This window comes from Elgaria multicarinata, chromosome 12, assembly GCF_023053635.1.
Source record: "Elgaria multicarinata webbii isolate HBS135686 ecotype San Diego chromosome 12, rElgMul1.1.pri, whole genome shotgun sequence".
Lineage (NCBI taxonomy): Eukaryota > Metazoa > Chordata > Lepidosauria > Squamata > Anguidae > Elgaria > Elgaria multicarinata.
The window spans coordinates 338,450-350,917 of NC_086182.1; the positions used below are offsets into that span (position 1 = coordinate 338,450).

The 12,468-nt window shown below is 53.9% G+C and overlaps 1 protein-coding gene across 1 annotated transcript in view; it reads right to left on the reverse strand.

The window, feature by feature from the left end:
- PSD4 (pleckstrin and Sec7 domain containing 4) overlaps nucleotides 1-11,558 on the reverse strand; it is a 31,865-nt gene extending 20,307 nt beyond the window's left edge. Inside the window, exons 1-4 of the mRNA XM_063139397.1 lie at nucleotides 11,418-11,558; nucleotides 2,359-3,393; nucleotides 1,952-2,021; nucleotides 731-1,148 (exon numbers count right to left, since the gene is read on the reverse strand). Coding sequence (XP_062995467.1) covers nucleotides 731-1,148; nucleotides 1,952-2,021; nucleotides 2,359-3,393; nucleotides 11,418-11,543 — 1,649 coding nt within the window. The 5' untranslated portion in view covers nucleotides 11,544-11,558. The remainder of the gene's footprint in view (nucleotides 1-730; nucleotides 1,149-1,951; nucleotides 2,022-2,358; nucleotides 3,394-11,417) is intronic.
- Between the last annotated feature and the right edge of the window lie 910 nt (nucleotides 11,559-12,468).

Genomic DNA, 12,468 nt, shown 5'->3' on the forward strand with positions numbered 1-12,468 from the left:
TTTCTCATGTATCATTGTTGTAACCTATTGTATTGCCAATTTCTATTAGCAATATACCCACTGCACACGGTTTGGGAGTTCTATCAACTGTGTTTCTTCTGCAGGCTGGGGGACCCTCCTCCCCTGCACCCTTGACTCAGCCTAGGGCAACAGCCGATGTTGCAAGCCCGGCTGCTGAACTGGGGCGCTCGACTCCCGCGGGCTACTGAGGCAGCCCTGAGGTTGCCAGCAACCTGGCCTGACAGTGCCCCGCTCTCTTGGCAGGCTGTCAAGTGGGAACACAGCCACGTGGGCCACGTGCCGGCCTGCACCGCTGTGCCCTCTCCTAGGAGGGGGGCACCCCAGGGATACAGACTTGTTGTCATGCCAACACCCAAAGGCCAACAAGTCTGGCCAGCAAGGTGCCCCTCCTGCCTCCTCAGCACAGCTTTTGAGACCAGAAAGCTGCCGTGGCCCAAGAGGGCCAGAAGCCACAAATGAGGGCCAAGGCGCCAGCAGGGAGAGGAAGGAGGTGGTGAACCTAAGCCTAGCTGGGGCCCATCAAGACTCCAAGGGGGCAGCTTGATAGCAGCTTCCTAGCTGAAGGCAGCATTCCCCAAATGGCTGCCGGGTTGCGTCTGCTCTCTGTCGCCCAAACCCAGCCTCTAACCACAGTAGGAGGATGTCGTGGGTGGTTAGCAGACGAAAGGCAGCTGAGACCCCGAGAAGACCCTCAGCGGCGCAGACTTACCACAGAGGAGGCTCCTCCTGCTCGCCTTCCAGGATTTTGTTGCCATGTGCAGGGGCCAAGTCCACCATCTCGAGCCCCTCCGTTGAGCTCTCCAGCTTCCGGTCTACACCACCGAGCGAGACTGAGTGCAAATCTGGCAGCGCGACTTCCTCCTGCAGACAGGAAGTTCTTTCGGGCTGCCCAGCCCATGCGCCGGAAAGCGATGGGACTTGTGGCCTGAACTTCTCCTGCCACAGAGTCTGCTCTGCAGCAGGGGCTGAGAAGCTGCCAGCACTCCTGGTGATCTCTGCAGGAGAGGGAGGCTGGGGAGGAGGGCAGGTCTCCCGTGGCTCTTGCACCAAAGCCGACAGGAGGGAAGTGCTGGAGGCAGAGAACAGCAGGCCTTGCGCGGGTGGCGAGTCCACGCAGTGGCTTTCACCTGGGACAGGTGGGGCGAAAAGTCAGTGGCACAGCAGCCCACCCACCCCCACCTTTAGCCCTCCGCCAGGGCTCTGCATTAGCTCCCTCTCCAGGGATGGGGAACAGATCTCAGCCCACATGGCTGGCCAGCTGGAGGGCTTCCATGGGTCATGAGCTGCACAGCAAGGGCATCAAGGATCCAGCTGGAATCCTGGCCGGGGGCTTAAAGCTTCCAAAAGCTAAGCCATATGGAACGGGGGCTCAACAGCCTCCTAAGAGTGCCTGTACTTGTCAGGTGGACTAACAAGCTCAAACCTGTGGAGCAGCCCTATCCCTGCACCCACCCTGTTTTGTCACAGGGATCTGCAAGCAAAAGGTCCTGACAGCAGGGACACACACACACACACACACACACACACACTATTCCAACGCACAAAGGGAAAGCCTGAGGTTCAGAGAATGCCTGAGTTTGCAGATTTACTTTGGTAGCTCTTGAACTCTTCCATGGCCACATCCAAAAACAGCCATAGCTAAGACGGTGTCTGCCTTCAACAGTCCAAGAAGGTTCCCACTGGCCTTCAACAACCTCCCCACCACCACCTTGGGACGGTAGCTGCAGTGCACTCTGCAAGAGAGGGGAGGGCGGGATCTGACCATGAACAGGGCCCACTGGCACAGTCTCCATTGCCCTGGGCATCCCTGCTGCTACCTGAAAAGATCCTTTGCTCTTGGAGGGGATTTATTTATTTATTGAATTTCTATACCACCCAATAGCTGAAGCTCTCGCCTGAAAAATGAATTCCTGTTCACAGCAGAACTTACCCAGAGCATTGCTTTCCAGAAGTCCTCTGGAGGGATTGTAGGCCAGCTGCTCTGGGAAGCAGCCTTGGGCCTGGAAGACAGAATAGGGGAACCACGTAAGGCAGAGGCCTCCCATGAGAAGCAGCTTTGCCTGCTGAGGAAGCCATTTGCGCGTCAGGGTTTGCCCAGCGCCTGAAGTTGGATGAGGCCTGCACATGAACAGCTGGACACAGGGGCGGAGCCAACGTGGGTGCTTTTGACAGGCCCAGGGTTAGTGTGATCTGAGCCTTGCATGCCCCCCCCCCCGCCTGCCTGCCCCCAGCCTTTTAACCATAGGAACTGGATGCAAGAGGGGTTCGTGTGGAACAGCAGCAAGCCAGGCAGGCCTTGGGAGCTCCTGACTCACTGGATGCAGACATCTCTCTTACCTCCAGGACCTCCGCTGAAGGGCAGGCACCTTCCACATCCCCTTCTGTGATCACCAAGGGAGACAAGGAGCGGCAGTGGGGCAGGTAGCTTGGGAAAGGGCCTGGAGGCAGGTCATCCCTAGCACCTGGCTCAACTTCAGAGCAAAAATCCATCGCCTCAGGGCTTGTTGCTACACATGTCTGACAAAACAGGTGATCACCACGGTCCCTAAAGACCAGAGCGCTGTCAACGATGCCCTCATCCTCCTCTGCGGAAACCTTTCCCTCTGGATGGCCCCAGAGGCTTGATCCTTCAGAACTGATGGTTCTTGTTGGGCGAGGACTGTCCTGAAAGAGTGGGTTGTTGTAAAATATATATTCCACCTCCTCCTCCTCCTCTGATGAGCTTTCTTCTTCCTGCCCCTCTAAGCTCTCCTCTGGCTCCTCCCCACTATCACTGTCCAGGAACAGAGGCTCACAGGAGGCGACTGAGTCCCGAGATACGGCCATCACTGGCACTCTCTCAGGACTCAGGGAGGAAATCTTCAGTGGCTCCTTCTGCCTGTCAATCTCCCCTTGAAGGTCCAGGACACACATCTGAGCTTGAAGGATACTGGCCCAGAAGAGGGCCTGAGTAGTGTCATGATTACTCTTGTCCTGGGTTTTTAGGCTTTCTGGGCACTGAAGATCTTCACTCAGCAGCTGAGCTGAAGCTGGAAGGGGTTTCTCAGACGATATTCCTGTCCCACTGCAAACATCCTCCAACCTGTCCTGCAAGGAACCTACATTTTCTGGGCACGTGAAGAAAGGGAGAGATGAGGCTTCAGGTGTAAGCAAGGCTTGAGCCACTCCCAAGAGTTGTCCAGGGTCAGAGCTCAACTCTCCTCTTCCACCACCATCAGCCTTTAAGTCCATTAGGTCCAGATTATTGGAAGGTCCAGAGTGCTCCATTCTAGGGCTCACCATGGAAACGTCCTGTGAAGGTCTAGGGAGGCCAACCCTTCCTTCATCTTGTTTGCAAAAGATTGAGCAATTTCCACAGATCTCCTGCTTACCCTGGAAAAGAGAAAGCAAATATGCACATGGGAGTTAACGTTTAATGAAAGGGAAGCCAGAAACCCTCGGCTTCTGCCCAGACTGAGAAGCCAGCCAGCTGCTTAGGAAAAGGGCTCTGCAGGGGCCAACAGGTGCCCCGGGGGCTGCTGAACTGGCATCTTGCACACAAAGGGCTCAGATGACCACTGTGAGTGACAGCAGCCCTGTCCTGGTGGTAGAACTGAATCTCTTCCAAAGCACAGATCTACGAAAACAAAGGAAAGTAAGAGGAAAGTGATAAGGGAAGGGGAAAACGAGAGGAGAAGGAGGATGGGAAGGGAAGGGAACCAAATGGGAATTCTCTCCCCAGCTGCCGTCCTTTTCATCGCTCTGGCTTTGGGTTCACCCTGCATCAAAGAAGAATCAAGAAGGCTCTTGCTTGATAGCTACAGTGAGGGGCAAGAGGACTGAGCCATTGCTGCTATTCCCAGCCCACTCTACCAATCAGTCAGAGACTTAGCTAAGGGAACCATCTCTGCAGCGGAAATCTGAGAGGGCCCCTGTGATATGGAGTGAGTTGAGAAGAAACAGCACGAGGCGGCAATCGGGAGGCTTCTGTGCCGGCCTTCATCCCAACTCGAACAAGCCTCCCTTTTGTTAGAAGTCAGCTTCAGCTGCTCTCTTCATTTAAGCTACTCAGAAAAGGAGTAACTGAGCAGTTATTGTACATCCTGCACCAGAAATGTACAGAGCAGGAGAGAAAGGGGGACATCCTTGCACAGCGTTCCCAAGCCACACACTGACAGTTAACGTGTTGCCTCTGGGCAACTGGGCAAAGCCCATATTGGCAGGAAACCCTTCTCCCATACGCCTCTGCCACCTCTTACATCTGCCTGCCATGAGAGACAGGCAGATGTCTCCCATGGCTTTGGGTATAAAGCAGAGGGGATGTTGTGGTCGTCTTACTTTTATAACTAAATTAGGCATGGAGGGGACAGGAGCAAAACCCGCCTTCCCCACCCCCAACTTACTTCTGTACGCTCCGATGTTTCAGGGCATTCCCCCCCCCCCCCCGCCCTGAGTCCATGGATCTCTCTCAACTCTCTCAACTCTGTGAGCAAACTGGGGAGAAAACAGCAAAGCACTCAGGGTGAGATGGAGTCAGGCTCAAGGCCTCATGCTGCACAGCAGGGCAGCAGAGCTGGCTGCCACCTTGCAGAGGCAACTACATGAAAGAAAAAGAAAAGCACAGCCACGGAAGGCCACCACCTGCTATCTGGCCAAGGAAGGCCACCACCTGCTATCTGGCCACAGGAGGCCACCACCTGCTATCTGGCCACGTGCGCCACCACCTGCTATCTGGACAAGGAAGGCCACCACCTGCTATCTGGCCACAGGAGGCCACCACCTGCTATCTGGCCACGGGAGGCCACCACCTGCTATCTGGCCAATGGAGGCCACCACCTGCTATCTGGCCACGGGAGGCCACCACCTGCTATCTGGCCACAGGAGGCCACCACCTGCTATCTGGCCACAGGAGGCCACCACCTGCTATCTGGCCATGGGAGGCCACCACCTGCTATCTGGCCACAGGAGGCCACCACCTGCTATCTGGCCACGGGAGGCCACCACCTGCTATCTGGCCACAGGAGGCCACCACCTGCTATCTGGCCACGGGAGGCCACCACCTGCTATCTGGCCAATGGAGGCCACCACCTGCTATCTGGCCACGGGAGGCCACCACCTGCTATCTGGCCACGGGAGGCCACCACCTGCTATCTGGCCACGGGAAGGCCACCACCTGCTATCTGGCCACGGGAGGCCACCACCTGCTATCTGGCCAAGGGAGGCCACCACCTGCTATCTGGCCACAGGAGGCCACCACCTGCTACCTGGCCACGGGAGGCCACCACCTGCTATCTGGCCACGGGAGGCCACCACCTGCTATCTGGACACGGGAGGCCACCACCTGCTATCTGGCCAAGGGAGGCCACCACCTGCTATCTGGCCACGGGAGGCCACCACCTGCTATCTGGCCACGGGAAGCCACCACCTGCTATCTGGCCATGGGAAGCCACCACCTGCTATCTGGCCACGGGAGGCCACCACCTGCTATCTGGCCAACTCAACTTCCCTTACTTCCCTTACTCGGCTTCGTCCTTTTTCTTCTGCTGCCCCTTACGCCTGGAACGCTCTTCCAGAACACTTGAGAACTACAAACTCAATCACTGCTTTTAAAACTCAGCTAAAAACTTTTCTTTTCCCTATAGCCTTCAAATATTGAGTTTGTTCTGACTCTATACTGTTAGCTTCTCCCCACCCGGTGCCTGTTTACACTTCCCTGTGCCTGTTGCATTCTCCTTCCCTCTTTATTGTTTACTACAACTTATTAGATTGTAAGCCTATGCGGCAGGGTCTTGCTATTTACTGTGTTATCTGTACAGCACCATGTACATTGATGGTGCTATATAAATAAATAATAATAATAATAAATGGCAAATCACCCCCAACCCCGGATTCGGGCACCCAATTTATTTTGAAATCAATTTGGAAGGGAATAGTAATGATTGACAAACGGGGATCATTATTAATTGAAACAAACTTCAAAGTGATCTTGATAGGCTGGAGTGCTGGGCTGAAAACAACAGAATGAAATTTAATAGGGATAAATGCCAAGTTCTACATTTAGGAAATAGAAACCAAATGCACAGTTACAAGATGGGGGATACTTGGCTCAGCACTACTAAAAATGAGAAGGATCTTGGAATTGTTGTAGATCACAAACTGAATATGAGCCAACAAGTGTGATATGGCTGTAAAAAAGGCAAATGCTATTTTGGGCTGCATTAATAGAAGTATAGCTTCCAAATTGCGTGAAGTACTGGTTCCTCTCTATTCGGCCCTATTCTAGAGCACTGTGTCCAGTTCTGGGCTCCACAATTCAAGAAGGACACAGACAAGCTGGAGCGTGTTCAGAGGAGGGCAACCACGATGATCAGGGGTCTGGAAACAAAGCCCTACAAAGAGAGACTGAAAGAACTGGGCATGTTTAGCCTGGAGAAGAGAAGATTGAGGGGAGACATGATAGCACTCTTCAAATACTTAAAAGGTTGTCACACAGAGGAGGGCCAGGATCTCTTCTCAATCCTCCCAGAGTGCAGGACACGGAATAGCGGGCTCAAGTTAAAGGAAGCCAGATTCTGGCTCGACATCAGGAAAAACTTCCTGACTGTTAGAGCAGTGCGACGGTGGAATCAGCTACCTAGGGAGGTTGTGGGCTCTCCCACACTAGAGGTATTCAAGAGGCAGCTGGACAACCATCTGTCAGGGATGCTTTAGGGTGGATTCCTGCATTGAGCAGAGGGTTGGACTCAATGGCCTTATAGGCCCCTTCCAACTCTACTATTCTATGATTCTATGAAAGGAACAATTTATTTTGAACCAGATCCATTTATGGACAAAATTAATTTGGGATAAATTAACTACAGAGGAACCCAACTATCCAATCTGGGGGTGGGATACAAAGTAATTGAAGAAATTATTTCATTTGGGATGATTTATTTATTTATTGCATTTTTATACCACCCAATAGCTGAAGCTCTTGGGGTGGTTCATAAAAATTTGGACCATAAATATCTGTTCTACCAGAACAGCGCAAAGCAAGTTTCTAAATACCATGTGCCTTTCATGAAACATTCTATGCACTTATTCACTGAAACCATGGAAGAAGCCATTTAGCCTTTGGCAGAGACGGAAGTGAAATGTGGGGAAGCAGCTCTAACAAAGATCAATGGCTTATACCCAGGGCCCACCCTCATGGAGCCAACCGATTGCTATCCATTATTTCATTGAGCATCAGCATCTCTTCCCACAGCTTTACGGGGAAAGGATACTGCCATACACACTATCATTTGTTGAAGCCATTCTCAATGCCCCAATGGCCGAAAAACTAGTCCACTATTAACATGAAAACCAAAGCTGCACCAAGGTCCAAGGTCCAAGGCTGGTCCCGGGCAACCCAGTTCAAAAGCTTGCTTTGGCTTGCTAAACACATAACATGAGAAGAGCCCTGCTGGGTCAGACCAAGGGTCCATCTAATCCAGCACTCTGTTCACACCGTGGCCAACCAGCTGGGACCCACAAGCAGGACATTGGTGCAACCCTGCAGAAGGCCAGCACCCTCCTTCCTAATCAGTAATGCAGAGGCATGCAGGGCTTCCTGCAGAGACTGTCCTGATCTGGGTGATCCACTGGGTTCCTTTTAAATCCACAAGCCATGATTATAATGTAGGAGGGGCACAAGAGAAGAACAGAAAACATAAGCCATGTGCAGGTGGGAAGAAAGCGGTCCTGCCACAGAGTTCGGGAAGAAAAGACAGGTTTTAAAAATTAAAATCCCCAAGTCATCATGGGGCACTTCAGTTGGAGATGTGGAAGCTGCAGAGCCAACTGTAATAGGGCTTCCTGAATTTGCTGTGACATGGGGGTGAGATTGCCCAGGGCCACTAACTGGCAGGCTAAAGCAATGATAATTCCCATGTACACTTAGGGAGAGTTGCTGAACGACAGTGTCCCTATGCGCACCCCCGCCCCAATGGCCACCTCCTTCTCCTACTGCAGTACTAGGGACCCTCTTTCAGCCCAAAGGTGGAATCCCATTTTTGGTGAAGTTCTGAGAGGCAGCATTTCAGAGGCAGTGGAAGCCAAAGGTAAGAGGTGGGGCTAAAATAGCAAAAACATCAATGCATTTCAGCTTAAAGCTCTTTACTGCCAGTAACTAAGCCTCAAGAGAGGGATTGCAACCTCTTAAGACAGGGAAAAGTACTCTGCAAAAGCTGGAAACCCACCAAAGGATTGCAGTCTGGGAGGAAAGGGGAACCCTGGAGGTCCCTACTCCTGCCCAACTGGCACAAAAAGGGGGATCCTTTTCCAAGCCTGAGAATTTGTGTCAGCCACTCTTCTTCTAGAGGAAATGACTGCACTGGAGGCATCTCATGCTGCTGCAGGACGCTCCCTGCCAGGACGGCTGTCCGCACTTGTCTTTCTCTGAAAGGCCCATCTTGTCTTATGGCAGCGTTCACACTGCTACATCAGTCATAGTCACACAAAAGGCTCTCCCCAACAGCAGTGCAAAGGTAGCCAGGAAATCAGAAGACGTTGACTTCTTGGGAGGAGAGCAATGACAAATCTTGATAAAATAGTTAAGAGCAGAGACACCACACTGACAACAAAGGTCCGCATAGTTAAAGCAATGGCATTCCCCGTAGTAACCTATGGCTGCGAGAGCTGGACCATAAGGAAAGCTGAGCGAAGGAAGATAGATGCTTTTGAACTGTGGTGTTGGAGGAAAATTCTGAGAGTGCCGTGGACTGCAAGAAGATCAAACCAGCCCATACTCCAGGAAATAAAGCCAGACTGCTCACTTGAGGGAATGGTATTAAAGGCAGAACTGAAGTACTTTGGCCACATAATGAGAAGACAGGATACCCTGGAGAAGAGGCTGATGCTAGGGAAAGTGGAAGGCAATAGGAAGAGGGGCTGACCAAGGGCAAGATGGAGGGAGGATATTCTGGAGGTGACAGACTTGACCTTGGGGGAGTTGGGGGTGGCGACAGCCAACAGAAAGCTCTGGCGTGGGCTGGTCCATGAAGTCACGAAGAGTCGGAAGCGACTGAACGAATAAACAACAACAAACAGCAGTGCAAAGGTAGCCCCATCTCCCTCACTGTCATCCGTGCTGCTCCCCCTAGAATTCTCAACAGGCCTTTCCAGATACCAGACCCAGTGTATTACCGGTGTTCCCAATCCTGCAAGGGAGGGGCTATATCCTATGCATACATGGGGATGGGGAAACTCTAGCTCCAAGAAGCAAGACTTCCCTGTTTACTTGTGCTGGTGAGAGATGACCATATCCTGCAAAAAGCACTTAATAATAAGAAAAGGAAACTTAAAAGTCAATTCAATGTGTTTTTTGGTGTGTGTGTGTGTGTGTGTGTGTGTGTGTAGCCGTCCTAGTGTCTGGCACTTAGCTTCACAAAAGCTGCAGTAGTGGAGAGGCCCAGCCAGACGGAAGCACTCAGCAAAAAGAAAAGAAAAAAGGAACTTATTTCCAAGGCTGCCTGCACCCCTCTCTTCTCTTCCATTATGCAGTCCTGGCAACCAAAGATGTCACATATCTGTGACATCTCAACGGCAGGGGCCGTTGAGAAAGAGCAACCAATGTCCGGCCGGACATAGGAAAAACTTCCTGGCTGTTACAGCAGTACAGCAATGGAACTAGTGACCTAGGGAGGTTGTGGGCTCTCCCACACTAGAGGCATTCAAGAAGCAGCTGGACAACCACCCGTCAGGGATGCTTTAGGGTGGATTCCTGCATTGAGCAGGGGGTTGGACTCAATGGCCTTATAGGCCCCTTCCAACTCTACTATTCTATGATTCTATGATTCTAAGTGGCAGTGAAGAGCAGCTGCTTCCCCGTCTGTCAGTTTACTTTCTGTTAAAAGTCCGTGTTGGCTCATGGGGCAATGGCTCCTTTTCCCTTCATGATTGTGGGATGGGACTCTCAAACAGCCACCCAAAATCTGCACGGCTTTCAAAATGCATCTCCAGCAGCAGTCTCCCGGGCACTTACCTGGGAATAAGCCCACATGAAGATAATTGGCCTTACTTGGTTGCTAACTTTATTTATTATTAACATTTATATACCACCTTATCTCCTAAAAAAGCCATTGAGGTGGTGTATGAGTGAACACGCAACCTATGTGGGGCTGCTCTTGAAGACTTCCTGAAAGCTTTTTGTAAGGTTACAAACTAAGACCAGCTATGGACTGTGTCTTGCCAATTCTTAAATGACTGCACAGGCATCTCCAGCACCAAGTGCTGGTGATTAAGCCCTATACCAACCTTCTCCCAACCTGGTACCCTCTAGATGCTTGTGACTACAACTCCCAGCATTCCTGACCACTGGCCATGCTGGCTGGGGCAGACGGAACTTGAAGTCCAAAACATCTGGAGAGCACCAGGTTGGGAAAGGTTGCCCTAAATAACTTGGGACCTGGATAGTGCCTGCTGGAATGCTGTGGTCATTACCTGAGGTCCTCCTACGCCCCCTCTCACCTGAGGCCAGGTGGGTGGAGATGGTGTCCAGTGTGGAACACACCAGGACCAGAAGCTCAGCCAGCATTTTAACACTGACATTAACAATGACCTTTCTATTTCCTCATATGCTTCTGCAGAGAATGTAAGTGCTCCTTCCATTGTAAGCAAATTCATCTGAATTTTATGATGATTTACTCATTATGGTTTCTGCTTTTTTTCCGGGGTTTTTTTTTTTTTTAGTGTTTCATACATTTACTGTTTTTATTATTTTATCATTCTACAGTTTATTATTTTATACACTGACCTCCACGTTTTACGGAACAATTGCAGCATATTTTTTTCAAAATAAACCAACAAAACTTTGCACTACAGACAAAGCTTTCAGACCCTTTTGGGAGTGAAGAAAAAGTGAGTGTGCCCAGGCCACGCTCCTTCCCAACGTCAAGGAGGGCGGGGGGTTGTCTGGCCACCCAGTCATTCCCCCGAGTTTTGAGGAAGAAGGATCCGGTGACCAACGTGGCGCAGCGCGCAAGCAGAGCCAGCGCTGCCTTCGCGCAAGAGAAATGGCGCAGGCGACGTATTCGAAAACCCGAAGGGTCACTCGGACCGGTTCTGGATTCGGGTCGCGCCGGTCTGGAGGCAGCGCTGAGGGGAGATCGAGCTCAGCCGGTCTGGGCGGCGGCGCCTCTCTGTCCGGTAACAGGGCACCAGAGGCTCCCTCCCTCCCGAAGCGGGCACTGCCGCGTCCTCCTGGTGCAACGAGCCCCCCACCCGAGGCGCCCCCTCCCTCGTTACGAGCCCCGGAGAGGTACGCGGGGCGGCGCCAGGAAGGGCCCAGGCGGCCAGCAGAGCGCCGTCCCGCCCGGCCTTCCGCCGCCGCCGCCGCCGCCCAAACCCCGGGCCGCCTCCAGCCGGGCCATTCACACGAGCACCGGACTGCCGCTTACGCCTGCCCGTCCACCTGCCTTGCGCAGCTCCTTCCTGGGTCGTGCCCGGGCCGCCTCCTCCACGCCGCCGCCGCCGCCGGGGCAGTTGTCGCTTCCCGGCGAGCCCGAGGTGTAGCCCGCCCTCATCTTCCCTCCCCATTCGCGCGGCGGCCAGGTCGGCACGAGCGGACGTTTCCTGCCTGCCCGCGCAGCTCCGAGGCCGCCCTGGGCTGCCCCGGACGCGGCTCCTCCACGTCGAAAGGAAGGTGCCGGGGCCGCCCCAGCCCACTCTCGGGCGGCCGAGGCAACGGGGCACCATTTCCCGCGGACCAAGCGGAGGTCCCCGGCCCGCACGGAGGCTCCGCCCCGCCAGGAAGGTTCGTGGCGCCGGCCGGGTCATGCCGCGCGCCCCTGCCCGCCCGGCTGCCCCCCGTCCGGCAGGGGCCGTTGAGAAACCTTCCGCACACGGCGACGCTAGAAGGGACCCCCCCCCACCGCGCGCGCCAGTTCTTTAACGTGGGCGCGAAAACAAAACTGGCCCTGTCCGGCCGTGGGAAGCCGCCTCCAGCCGAGCCGGAGCGCACAGCCCCTCTCGGCACGCAGGGACGGCAGGAGGGAGCGAGGGGTAGCTGGGAGCGCGCGGCGGGTTGTGCTGGAAGTTAGGGGGAACGGCGGCGGCGGGGGGGGGGGCGGTTTGCTCTCTCCTTGTGCGCCCTCCCCCCGCTCCCGCCAAAACCGCACTCCCCCGCAGCCCGGCAAACAGCAGTCAGGAGCCCGGTGAGGCCACGGCTGAGTAGGAGAGCCGCCCTTTTGCCCAGCACAGGTGGGTCTGCCTACAGAGCCAGGCTGCAGATGCCGGAGAGGGGACGCGTCACCATCTGCACGCATGCAAAGCAGGGCTCTACCGTGGAGCGGTTCCCCTCCCCCGCAGCAGCGCTGGCTGTAGCGCGCACCTCCCCTACGTTGAAGACGGGAAGATCGAGCAAGAGCGCGCGTGTCCGCCCCGCCCCATCCTGTCCATTACACAAGACTGTCCATTGCACAAGAGGCTTAGGGTTGACTTGGGAGTCCG